The 12,765-nt window shown below is 50.8% G+C and overlaps 1 protein-coding gene across 2 annotated transcripts in view; it reads right to left on the bottom strand.

Moving 5' to 3' along the window:
* GNAO1 (G protein subunit alpha o1) overlaps nucleotides 1-7,909 on the bottom strand; it is a 146,122-nt gene extending 138,213 nt beyond the window's left edge. Inside the window, exons 1-2 of one of the 2 annotated variants that reach the window (XM_080411154.1) lie at nucleotides 7,683-7,909; nucleotides 7,556-7,598 (exon numbers count right to left, since the gene is read on the bottom strand). In XM_080411154.1, coding sequence (XP_080267280.1) covers nucleotides 7,556-7,598; nucleotides 7,683-7,800 — 161 coding nt within the window. In that variant the 5' untranslated portion in view covers nucleotides 7,801-7,909. The remainder of the gene's footprint in view (nucleotides 1-7,555; nucleotides 7,599-7,682) is intronic. The other variant, XM_080411155.1, reaches the window with a different exon arrangement.
* Nucleotides 7,910-12,765: the final 4,856 nt, after the last annotated feature.

Raw genomic sequence — 12,765 nt, 5'->3', positions numbered from 1 at the left:
CTCAGCACTAGGAAACCATCAGTTCCTTTGCTTTGTGTTATCCACTAGCATTTTTCAGTCTTTTGCATCTTCTGATTTTAGGCAGAATCCTAACAGCATCTTATAATCAGGACTGTAATCCTCCAGCCTCCCTACATCTGCCATTTGCATGAATGGTCTTAAAGTAAGAATGATTCAATTAACAGTTATGGGGATTTTTACATTAGGCAGAGCATTTCTTCACCATTAGGAAAACTATGGCAAAACTCTTCAGTATTTCTTTCTAAGAATGAAATAAAAGAATTTTTGAGGCAAGAAAAATGGCCTTGGGTTTAATGTGCCAATGCTTTTTAAAATATGATTTCCAGACCTTTTTTTCCTTGTTTTTGTGAATGAAATTTAGCCATTTCCAGTATCCCACCAAGTGCCACACAAACACCTGAAATTCATCAAATCTCATAAAAATTGTACATTGAACAGATATCACCTTCAGTGTAGGAAAAACCTATCCCAAAGTCCAGTTAAGTCAAAAAGAGGATCTGGGGTCAGTAGCATTCAAATTGATTTGAAATAAGTGAGGTTGCCGGTTTCAATCTTGCTAATGCAAAAAAAAACCCCAATAAAACAAAACAAAAAAAACCCACTCAGGCATCAAAAATAACCAAGCAATTCATATGTATTTTATTTCCTTGTCTTCATTTGGGCTGTTTTTTATTTTGATCTAAATTCTTGAATTCTTAGGCTAGAATAAGGACATTTATTTTCTAACTTTTCTATGAAGTAAGGAGAGGTGGAAGTTTTCTTTCAAAATCAAAACAGAGGACTAAGCAAAGAATCCCTGAAAACAGAGCTTGCCCAGTCATCATGCGAGTCCAGGCTTCACAGAAGCAATTTCAGTCTCTACAGAAGACCGCAAATCTCAGACTTGCAATCGCACCAGAAAGAATGACAAGACTCTTAAACACCCTGGCCACCTGAATTTCAGGAGGTTTTGCCAGTTCTCTTCAGCCAGAGCTCCTCTTCACACTCTTATAATGAATGAAGGACCAAATCCTGTCTTCTGCACCCAGTCATGCTCAAGGGTTTAACCATGGACTTCAGAGTATAAAGGATATGCCCTTCTGTGAACCACTGCTGGCTTGTGAGAAAAGCTTTTTACCTTTCACCCAGCTTGAGCAGGAGGTAAATGAATTCAGAAGTTTGCAAAACCGAGCTCTTAGCCCCTGCACTTGCATCAGGCTTTCTGGCTGCAAACTCACTCATTTCAACACCGCTTTAACGCTCATTTGTGATTTTGTATCCTGCAAATCCAGGAGAAACCAGGGGAGCTTGATACTTAAAGGGGTAGGCTGTAACTCTGCAAAGCATCTGAAGAAAACTAGCTCTACCACAGGTAGCTAATTATGAGCCTGTAAGGCATTATTGACTGTCTGGCTCTCATTCTCCAGGTAACCTGCTCCTGCCTTGGCCAGCAGCAAAGCATTTCTTCATGTCGCTCTTTCTCTTGACCAGACCAAGCAGAAGAGCCAACATAGTGCCTCTACTTCCATTATTTGTCTCTTTTTCATTCCTCTCCCATTTTGATTACCTTCCCTGTATTCCCTAGGTAAGCATACTGGAGAACTCACATCAGATATGAAGTTGTATCCCAGACAGTTGGGAAAGGACAGACTAAAGAGGAAAACCACAACCTTTCTGCATTTGTCATGACTCAATTTAATGTCTCTTACAACTTCTGGGTTAGCCAAGCCATAAAACAAAACAGATCCCCGGTTACATTTGTGCAGCAGATTTGTCTCTTTCTTCAGAGCTCATTAAAAGAACCGCTTTCATCTCATTAGATTGCTAAAACATTTCCAACAGGACTAGATGTGTCATGTCAGAATATGACAGGCAAATTTATTTTAAGGTTTTAAAACTAGGTTGAAAGAGGAGAAGCTATGCAGTTCACTGTTGTCACTGAAAGATATTTTTACTTTTAAGAGTCCCTAAAACAAGAAACAAATTAAGAACTGTCAAGGAAAAAGAAAACACCCAAACTCAAAATGTATTCCATCTTGCCTGCTAATACTGTTACTTCTTTCCCCTGAAATCTCTCTCAGTCTAATAACAAGAACTGTAAGTACAAAAGAATTAACTATGGTTGTTAATGTTTTGGCTTCTAAGCAGAATTAATAATCCAAAAGGAAGGAAGGAAGTGCTGAAAACATGATTACCCTTTGCAACTACAAGCCAAAATGAACAGCCTCACTTTCTTCTGCTCCCAGATCTTATTCCTTCCTAGTTCAGCAGCAATGTCCCTGCACTGTGCCATTGCAGGGCATGGAACATGGCACCTACAGCACCCAGGGATGCAAGATAGCATCTGGGAAGGAGGTGGGGAAAAAAGCTGCAGCGAGGGGAAAGCCTCCTCCTGCAGCAGACTCCACTGGGATGATCTCTTTGGCAGGAGACAGCCTTCCTCAAGGCAGGCAATGCACTGATACACCCCAGAACTGCCACAGCAGGCGGTTTACTACCAGATCTGGGTTTCACTGCCAAAACAGCCCCACCAGAGCTGCCTCTCTGCAGGAGTCTGAAAAGCAACAGTATGCTGTACGTACTGTGCTAAATCCACAGCGAGGGCAGAATGCACTGGAGCGGGTCTTGGGAGAACAACACAACTTCATCAGAAAGGCTACAGCTCTTTCCCCTGCTTATTGAAACCCAGTTTAAAATACTGCCCAGGTGCAGCCTGTCGCTGCCCCACCTTGGGCCTCAAGTCACAGAAGTCCTGGAAAACAGAGCAGGAGACAAGTAAGGATAAGAATGGCTCCGCCTGACCTGATGCTTTAGTGAGGTTCTGGGCTGCCAGCTCATGCCATGATCACACAGTTCCCAGACAGGAGTGAGGCAGCGGGGCCAAGGGGGTGTCTGCACCCAGCACCGCAGGGCAGAAAAGCTGCACTGAGGAGTGGGACAGGCCACAAAGACACAGTTTGCAGCCCTCTCCCTGGGAACATGCCACAGAGGCAAAGCAACCCCCCCCGACTCTAAGCCCCAATGGGGTGAGGTATTCCTGGGGGTAGGGGCTGCAAGTGTGAAATCACTACAGTTTTGAGACACAGACATGCGGCAAAGAGCACTCAAGTGGGTGTTCACAACACATCATTTCATTTCAACGGCATTTATCATCAAATTGCTGAGATGGGCTGTAAAACCAGTGGGCGGGGACTGCTTCTCACTCACTCTTAAGAAGTTCATTAGATTATAAGTAATTCAGTTACACAGAGAGCAAGTAGAGCCTGGGGCTGTTTTGAGGGGCTTTTTGAGAAAGGTCAAAGCAATATATCAGACGGCTATTGGGACTGATGGCTATGGGGGAGAAGACAGTAGATATTCAGAGATAAGTATTGTACGCTGGTGTATTTTTCTCCTGATTTGGTATTCCAGTTCTTCTCATATGTAACATCAAAACATTTGGCAAAAAATGTCACAGCAAAGAAACCTATCAACTGAGGTACTGCCAGCATTGCTGGTGAAGTGAGAAACAGCTGTTTGGGAGGACGTGCAGGGCTGGAAGCTCCAGCATCTTGTGAAAGGGAGCCAGACCCAGCTCTCTGCTTGCAGCTCAGCAGGGGACAGAAGCTGCTGCTTTTGCAGAGGCAAAATCCAAAACAAACCCCCAAATCCCAAGATTTTTCCTGTGGGCAGGTGAAGCCATGTCTCCTCCTGATCGCCACAGCCATTGCTAACCCCTCATTTGGGAAGGTGAAGTATTGCCCCGGCTCACCATCCAGAACGGCTGCTGCTGAGTACGTGGCAGGACCTTGGTTTTGAAGCCATGCCAGCTAACTCAGCCTCTCTGCGTTAGCATGATTAAACACTGAATTCCCTAGAAGCTTCATGCTGATGGCAGCGGATGGTGTCCCCACCTGAGCAGTCCATCCCTGCTCACCACTGGACCGTTGCATGTATTTAAGTATTTTGCTAAGCAGTAACAGACGGAGATATGCTTGGTGTCTTCCTAGGATGCGGCTTTTGATGAACAAACACATTCACCAGAGTTAAAGTCCCCACAAAAATATCCTAGGATAACAGCAGTCTCAAGTCCATGCTACAATCCAGGTATACCAAAAAAGAAGATGACAAGTTCCAAATTCTGCATGTGTTCAACAGTTCAAGATATAAGATCTAGAAAATGTTGACAGCCATTGCAGTCCTACACCAAGTGAATTTGCTGAGACAGGGTGATGGGAGTGGAAGATGAATTTCTTTCATCCGGTTAACTCTCACCTTCTGGCTTGGATCTTCAAAGGGGGCCCCAGATTTGCTTCGTTAAAGCTGGTTTTTAGTTTAAGCTGAGTGAAAATAGAATCTGGTAACAGCCTGATTCTGAACACTGTGGCACACTCTGGAGTCTCCTTGGCTTGCATGGCACAACTGCGTCTTTCAGAACTGTTCCCCTGACTAGCTTGGCCCTGACGCTTCCATTCTGAGGCACGGGTGAATGTATCTGGACTGCAGGACTGGTTGCAAAAAAATAACAAGCAAATCTACTCAGTCAAGATGGGTGTAGTCAAAGTGCAAGGGCTAAGGGTGTCAAAATGACCTTGGGTCCAAAGAAAAGTGCCATTCCTAGCCTGTATTGCCACTGCTTGAGATGTACATGCTCGCCTCCAATTCCACCTCTGTGCCATTCACCAGTACCTCTTTCTTTGCTGGACAGCCCTCCGTTCACCAGCTGAAAGGTATCTCCAAGTATTTCATTAAAACACACTTAATCAATTTCACAAATTGTAATCCCCATCTGGGCTACACTCTCAAATTATTCTAATTTCTACCTGTCACCACTTCTCCTGTTACCTAATATTTCAAGGATTAACTGGACAGTGTGTAACCTCTTCTTAGTCCTCTGTAACAATGTCTTCTCTCTGTTCCTTTGTCTTAGCATTTTCTCATCTGTCTACAGATTCCTGTGCCTCTCTCCAAGGCAGTATCCTTGGACAAGTGTGAAGCTGCTTTAGCCATTCATGAGGATGAGATTTATAATCTAGAAGCACACCAATAACACAATATTAAAAAAATAAAATAGCAGTCTCTTTCATCAAAATCTAATGAACATGTGATTTAATCTTTATTAAGAATTCATTAGGTTCTCAGCAAGCCTGTCTAATGAAGCTTGACCAGGTGAAATGCTAATGCCTACATTATATTTAAATTAATTTTCAGAAATGTTAATTTCCCTGAGTTGTTCCCTGCTCATCACTCTCCCTGGTGCCCGCGGCTGCGCGGCTCTCTCCAGATGCCTGCCGCCGTGCTCATAGCAACACCGCTGTCTCCACCCCAGCCTTTGCACAGTTCACTGGAGTTTCCACACTGACGGACGCCTCCCAGTTTCCAACACTACAAGCCCTTTCTCCATAGCAGCCTTCTCGGCATTTTCAAGTCAGGTACAAAGGAGAGCCTAGCATACATTACTTTAAGGCTATTTAATGAAAAAAAAAATATACATGGGCATATATATTTATATATGAAACCCATTCATATCTATATATTAAAAAAACCAGGGTATCCTTCAGTCCTCCATATACTGATCTAGTCCAGCAAACAGGTTATTATCTTGATGCATTCTGCTTCAAAAAACAAGAGCTCTGCTCTTTGGAAAACAAGAGTCGCTGTACACTAGTTGTGTAAGCCAGCACGGTCACCGCCTGCCCTCCCGCCTATGGGCTCTGTGTGTATGCACTGCTATTGTGGCATCTACAGCCTCTCCCTTCAACCAAAACCCATCACCCGCCATTCCAGCATGCTTCTGCAGAAACAGTTCCTAGAGATTAAAATAATTTATTGGTGTTCATCTGCAGTAATGTCTCCCCTGATCCACCTTTTGCACACCAACGAGTGTGAACCAAACCCACCCCACCTCAGACCCAAAATAAACTGTCAAGGTGGGAAAGTCCAGACCGTGCAAGGGGAAGCTCAGAGCCATTGCAGAAGTAGGGTACGCGAATGTCGGTGGGAAAAGCTGCGGAGACTGCCGTGCACTGAGGGCGAGCCTCCTCGCATTGAGACCTCCCAGCTCCGCAGCGCCTGGGGAAAAGCACCGCCTCAGGCGGGGGTGACGGTTCGGTTCCCTGCGAGCCCCCGAGGGCTGGACACAGGGGCCACAGAGTGGATACAGAAATATCCGGGTGACCCGCTAAGCCCCTCTGGCTGGCGAGGAGCTGGGCTGAAGGCCCGGATCTGCCCCAGTGCCGCACTTACACGCACGCCCACACGCACGCACACCCGGGGCGGCCACGGGAGAGCAGGGCAACAGATTGCCGAGCGGCGACGAGCTCCTTCGGCTATTTCCGAGCCCGTTCGGCCTCTCCCCGAGCGCTCTCCGAAGGAGGCCGAGCGCGGCGCTCGGCCGCCGCCGGGAGGAGCCGAGCGGCGCAGGAGCGGCGGCGCTGCCGGCGGTTCGAGTCCCCGCTGGGCGCTGTCCACCACGCGAACCGCCTGAAAGCCGCAGCCGCGCCGGGACCTGCCCGCCGGCCCGCACGGCTCCTCGCCCCCCGCGGCAACCAGCTCACCGCCGGGCCACCCGCAAAGGCAGCCGGCTCCCGGGACTGCAGGGAGCGCAGCCCGCACCCTCCCCGCACCCCATCCACACCCAGCTCTGGCTGCCTCTCTCCCCCGGGTCCCCGGGGGGCCCCTCCCAGCCACGGATCCCTCTGCAACCCCCATGGCAGAGCGGACGAGCGCTCCGTGCCGCCCCCCGGCTGAAATCCAGACCCTCAACCGGCGCCGGGGTTTGTTCCGTGATGGCGCCCGCCTCGAACCAGCCCGTCATGGGTGGGAGGCCGGGGTATTTCATCGCATTTTAATGCAAAAGGAGGAAGGAGCGGGCAATAAAGAAGAAGGAATAACCGTGCCACGGGAGCGCTGCCACCATTAGCCTTCCCCTGCACCTGCTTTCCTAGGGGATGTAATTACTCCAGGCACGGTTGGAAGAGAGGGTGCGGTGGGGTTTTTCACGGCTGTTTATTGCACGTTTAATTAAACAGAGGGAGAGCGTCTGTCGGGGAAGCCCCAGCGAGGAGCAGCCCACCGTGAACCCCGGGGTTGGCAGGAAGGTTTTGAATGGAATTGGTGATGGGTGGCCAAGGAGCGGTTAAAATGTTAAGAGAGGGTGATGGGGAGCATTGGTTTCAAGCCGCAGAACGAGCAGATGATGAACCACCACCACCACCACCACCCCGGGCATGAAGCTGAAGTGACAGCGGTCCGCTTTCACGGGGGATGGCTGCGCGGCCTCGCCCCGTGGAAAGGGAGGGAAGGTGGGCTGCGAGCGGCCGCGATTGCGGCCGCTCGCAGCCCACCTTCCCTCCCTTTCCACGGGGCGAGGCCTCCGGGAGATCCTTCAGCACCACATCGGCCCTGAACAGCAGCGGGAGCGGCGGTGGCGGGGCCTTCCCCCCGCCGTTTGCCTTCCCGCCCTCTCGGTCCCCTCAGGTAAACATGGCGCCCGCGGCCCTCACTCACCTCAGCGAGCCCCCGCCCCGTTCTCCCTCCCATTAACTCGCCACCCGGGTTCCCTCACGGGACTTACTTCATTTGCTTCACGATGGTGCTTTTCCCCGATTCTCCGGCCCCTGTTGAGAGAGAGAGATGAGGGGGGATAAGCGCGGGGCAGGGGACAGGGAAGGGGGCGACCGGGCCCGCCAGCGGGTTCTCACCGAGCAGGAGGAGTTTCACGTCTTTAGCAGCGCTGATCCCGTCCTCCTTCAGGTTCTTCTCGATGGCCTTGCTCCGCTCCAAGGCGGCTCTTTCCTCGGCGCTCAGGGTACATCCCATGGCGGCGATGAAATTTAAAAAAAAAAAAAAATAAAAAAAAAAAAAGGGGGGGGGGGAATTGCAGCCCCCGCCGCCGCCTCGGCTGGCGGAGAGGAGGAGGCAGGGGCAAAGCCAGCCACCGGCGGGCGGGGGGGGGGGGGAGGAATAAAAGAATTAAAACAGATGGCCGTGAGCCTCCGGGCAGCGCAGCGGCTCCGCGGCGGGGCTCCCGGCTCCCTCCTGCCCCTCTCCCCGCGGCCGAGCGCTCAGTGCATCCAGCGGGGCTGCTGCGGGCACGGCGAGCTCTTCCCGGCCGGGAGGCGGAGGCGGAGGCGGGGGAGGAGGAGGAGGAGGAGGAGGAAGAGGGTTCGCGGCGGAGGGAGGGTCCTTCCCTCTCCCGTGCTCCCGGCTGTCGCGCTCTCCCCTCCTTGGCGGGCGGCGGGGCGCGCTGGCGGCGCTCGGCGGGGCCGGGTGGAGGCGCGGGAGCGGCGGCGAGAGGGAGGGGGCGCGCCGGGCTCCGCGCTCCCGCCGGGCTCGCCCGCTGCCGTGACGCGCGCGGCTCGCGCATGCTCGGGCGGCCCCCGCCCCAGCGCCGCTGCCCGCCGGCCGGCCCGGCTCGGCCGCCGCTCCCCTGAGGGCCGGGCCGCGCCGCGGGGGCGAGGCGTGGGCCGCGCGGCCTGCCCGCCGGCCGGCACGGTGCGGGGCGGCGGGCCGTGAGCCAGGCTGCTGCGCCTGCCGCCCCCGGAGGGGAGAGGCCGTGACCCGGGCTCCTGCCGGCCGCTCGGGGCCGGGGGCTGCCGTGGCGCGCAGTGCGGGCCGAGCGCCGCAGGGCTTGGGGCGCGGGGCGGCGTGCGGCCGGGGCCTGGCGACGCGTGGGCGGTGGGGTCCCCGGGGGCCCGGGGCAGCCGTACCCCAGCCCCACGCAGCGGGGGGGGGCGGGGTCCCCCACAGGCCGTGCGGGTCCCCCACGGACCCTGCACCCTCGCACTGCGCTGGCATCCACGAGGTCCCCTGTGCAGAGCCTTCCTCCGCTCCTTGGGGTGAAATCGCTTCAGCCATCACTTGCGATGGGAATCGCTGCCATAGCTCCCCATCGCTCCCCATGCTAGATGCAAGGCATCAAGTTTCACCACCATTTTGGATTATGTTTTCCATCAGTGTAATTAACAGGGTTGGTCAGCGGCTTTTTTTCGTGTGTGTTGCAGTGAAATCACAGATTTCCTCTCACCAGACCTGCCTGCTTGTCTTAACCATTCCATGACACCTAAAAATGATTTAGGAATTGTACTGCGTTAAAAATCCTGCATTTTTCCTGGCCAGTTTTGCCATTTCACAAGGTTGGAAATAGAGAGGAAAAGAAATGTCAACGGGGAAAATAAAATAAATGGGACTTTGTTTAAAATGCTTTCCTACTGGCCCAGGCAAGTCATAATACCTTCAACTTTAATCCATAACATTGATTGGCGTGTGACAGTCATGACTATAAAAAGATCTAGAGAGGAATGAATGAAGTGTTGAGCTCAGCAAGCTAAAATGCATCAAACTAAAATGAACAAAATCAAGGACCACATCTAACATATGGAAAGGACACCCACCACTTTCATAAACAAAGTTTGCAAAGGGGGGTTGGGTTGGTAGGAAGCAGATGTGAATGGCAAGGCAGCTGATTTTGCCTGTAAAGCCCGCTCCACCTCCCTGCCAAAAGAGAATAGCCTCAGGAGGCTTGACGGGAAGGTCCCTGTGTTGTGGGAAGGAAATGCGGGGTCCATGCTACGCCAGGGCTGCCTTGCAGGGGCTCAGGGAGGGCAGTGGGCTGCCATTGTGGTGGTGGGTGTGGGTGACCGTGTGCTCACACTGCGTTGGCTCGCCGCTTGGGACCTCTGTTCGCTGCCTCCTCTGGGATCTTCTGACCTGCTGTCCTGAGTTTGGCAGTTCCCATATCCAGGATCCTTCCTTTAGGTGTAGAAATAAGATTTCTAATAGCCCTTACAGTATTTTAAACATGACCTCCCCGGCACTTTCCTTCCAGGCAAATATCATCTCCTCCCAGCACTGTTTCCCATCCCACCTTCCTCCCGGAACATGTGCTTCTCATTTTGCCTCCACACCTCTGAAATAAAAGGGAAAAACATGGCTCGCAGTTAATGAGGTAAAGAGGGGATGTGAGAGAGAAACAGACAAAAGAAAGCAAAAGGGAACTCATAAATAATGTTTGTGTATTCAGGGACCAGTAATATTTACCACACATTTGTGTGCTAATAGGTACTGTATGTTTGAATTTTGGGTAATTTATTTCTGGAAGCTCAGGGGACTGAGATGGACAAGCAAGCCTACCACATATATTCAGCAGGGAATAAATGGAGACGAGAGTGGTTACAGAGCAGTTCCTGCTCTTTCACATTCGTGCAAATCTCTTGTGTAGAATCAATAGGATCGGAATGTCGATCAATAAGTTTCATTTCAATGGTTCTAGCCAGAGGGCATTATGAAAAGTGCCATATAGGAAAAGCACAATCAAGAAATCCAGGGCCAGTGTCCTCCTGAGATGGCTGCATTTACTTCCCATCTTCTCCAGCAGCTTGCCAGCCTCGGAGTCATATTGGGATACTCTCCAAGGGTTTCACTAAGAGAATTAGTCTTTTGTATCAGCCTCTGGCTACTCGTTATCTGACAAATTTGTAGCCTACGCCTCCTGCCATGGAGAAAATTATTTCTCTTCTGCTTGACCAGTGTGGAGCCCACACTCATCCCTTTGTCCCATCTACATCCCCCTCACTACACGAATATCTGCTAATTTCTTTCTTAAGGGAAAATGAGAAATGGGCAAGTCTTCTCCTTGCGCTCTCAGCTCTCAGATTCAGGGGAGCATATGTGAAACTGAGCCATTTTTGAGCCATTTTTATGCTACTGCTAATTAAGCAGAGCTGATGGAAATGTTTCCTTTGAAAATTTCTTAGAGGGGAATTTAATTTTTTGAAAAATCTGCTTATTCATGGCAGACAAATTTCAAGAACCTGAAAAGAAAAAAGCTTGCCTCCCCCATCAATCAAAATATGTACCAGCCTACTTGGCTTTTGAGATAAATATGTTGGGGTTTGTTGCTGAAAATGATGTTTCCATTTTTCAGGAGCTGACAGAAGTCCTCTTTTAATAAAAAGTGGTTGCTGGCAGTAAAAACTTCAGACAAAAATAGGTTTGGGTTTTTTTTTTACTTTTTTTTTTTCTTAAATATGACAGCACCTCTCCATAAAAGATGGGGAGGAGAATCTTTTTTCTGGCCATTCCTGCAATTAAACTATTTCGCTCGAGGTGCATAAAGAACATGCTTGTTTCTGCTTGGATTGTTATCTTTACAAACCTAAGACTCAGCAGTGTATTTTAAACCAAAGTCCTCATTCTCCTGTATCTGATCTGTGCCTTGGCACAAACGGGCTTCTTTCTGCAATCAGTTTTCAACCATTCTGCTAGAAAAATCAGATGCACTCATTTCTTTAAGAAGTGAAGGATGGTAACAGAATGGACTGATGCCTTTGAAACAGGCTGTACTGAAGTGACGTTGCAGGATACATGATGAGTTTATGATCTCAGGTGTGTTGTCTTCCTGCAGGTGGTGGGTATCTCCAGTGATTCTCCTGGCTGTATCCGGCGTGGGGAGAGATGTGCCCCCAGCATACCTCACCATCCCGGGCGCTGACTACCCACCCATGCCAGGGCTCTGTAGAGTGCTCTGGCTTTCTTCCTAGAATCACAGAATCATGGAATCATAGAGTGGTTTGGGTTGGAAGGGGCCTTTAAAAGTCTGTTGAGTCCACCCCTCCTCAATGAGTAGAGGCACCTTCATCTAGACCAGGTTGCTCACAGCCCGTCCAGCCTGGCCTTGGATGTCTCCAGGGATGGGGCACTGGCCACCTCTCTGGGCAACCTGTGCCACTGTTTCATCACTGTCACTGGAAAACATTTTGTCCTTATATCTAGCCTAAATCTACCCTCTTTCAGTTTAAAGCCATTGTCCCTTGTCCTATTGCAACAGGCCCTGCTAGGAAGTCTGTCCCCATCTTTCTTATAAGCCCCCTTTAAGCATTGGAAGGCCACAATAAGGTCTCCCCAGAGCTGCCTCTCCAGGCTGAAGAACCCCAACTCTCTCAGCCTGTCCTCACAGGAGAGATGCTCCAGCTCGCGGACCATCTGCGTGGCCTCCTCTGGACCGGCTCCAACAGGGCCACGTCTCTCCTGTGCTGAGGACCCCAGAGCCGAAGGCAATGCTGCACAGGGCAGGTCTCACCAGAGCAGAGCAGAGGGGGAGAATCACCTCGCTTGACCTGCTGGCCACGCTTCCTTTTATGCAGCTCAGGATAAAGTTGGCTTTTCTTCCAGCCCAGGCATCTTGTTTTCTTTCACAGAGAAACACAGGAGGAGGTGTGATGAGGTGGGAGCCAGGACACACATCTGGATCCAGGACTTTGGAAACCCATCTGGGTCTCAGTGCAGGCATGGCCTCTGGGAGCAGCTGCAAACCCCTGCCACCAATGCCAGCGTGTGTTCTTGGGTGCCACCAGTGCGTGCCTAACAGCTTGCCGGGATGTAGTAAAACAGGGTGGGAAAACTATCCAGTGGGCCTCGAGAAAGGTGAGTCTTTCACTTGAAGTCCCAGAGCTACCACACCACTCCCACCACCACAAGTGAAGCTGCAACAATATCGGAGGGAGCATCGCGTTGGGTCCCGTCCCTGTAATTAGTTGGTACTTCTGGTTCAGCATATCCTCAGCGAACTGGTGAGTGGTATGAAGGAGCAGGGCAAATCCAGGATGAGCTGGCTGTAGGAGACAAGCTGCCATGCTTTGCAGCTTGGTCATACCCCTCCTACTTCAGCATTGTTTGTCCAATCTATAATCTTATATTCCTTCAGTACGGTTTTAATGCACATGCTAATGGAACGGCCACCAATCCCATGGAGAGACAGCAATGCATTCTAGCAGATCTCACCAT

Source organism: Falco punctatus (assembly GCF_963210335.1).
Source record: "Falco punctatus genome assembly, chromosome: 14".
In the NCBI taxonomy this organism is placed as follows: domain Eukaryota; kingdom Metazoa; phylum Chordata; class Aves; order Falconiformes; family Falconidae; genus Falco; species Falco punctatus.
Note: the sequence above shows the minus strand (reverse complement) of the source record. Positions and strands in the feature narration are given on the sequence as shown.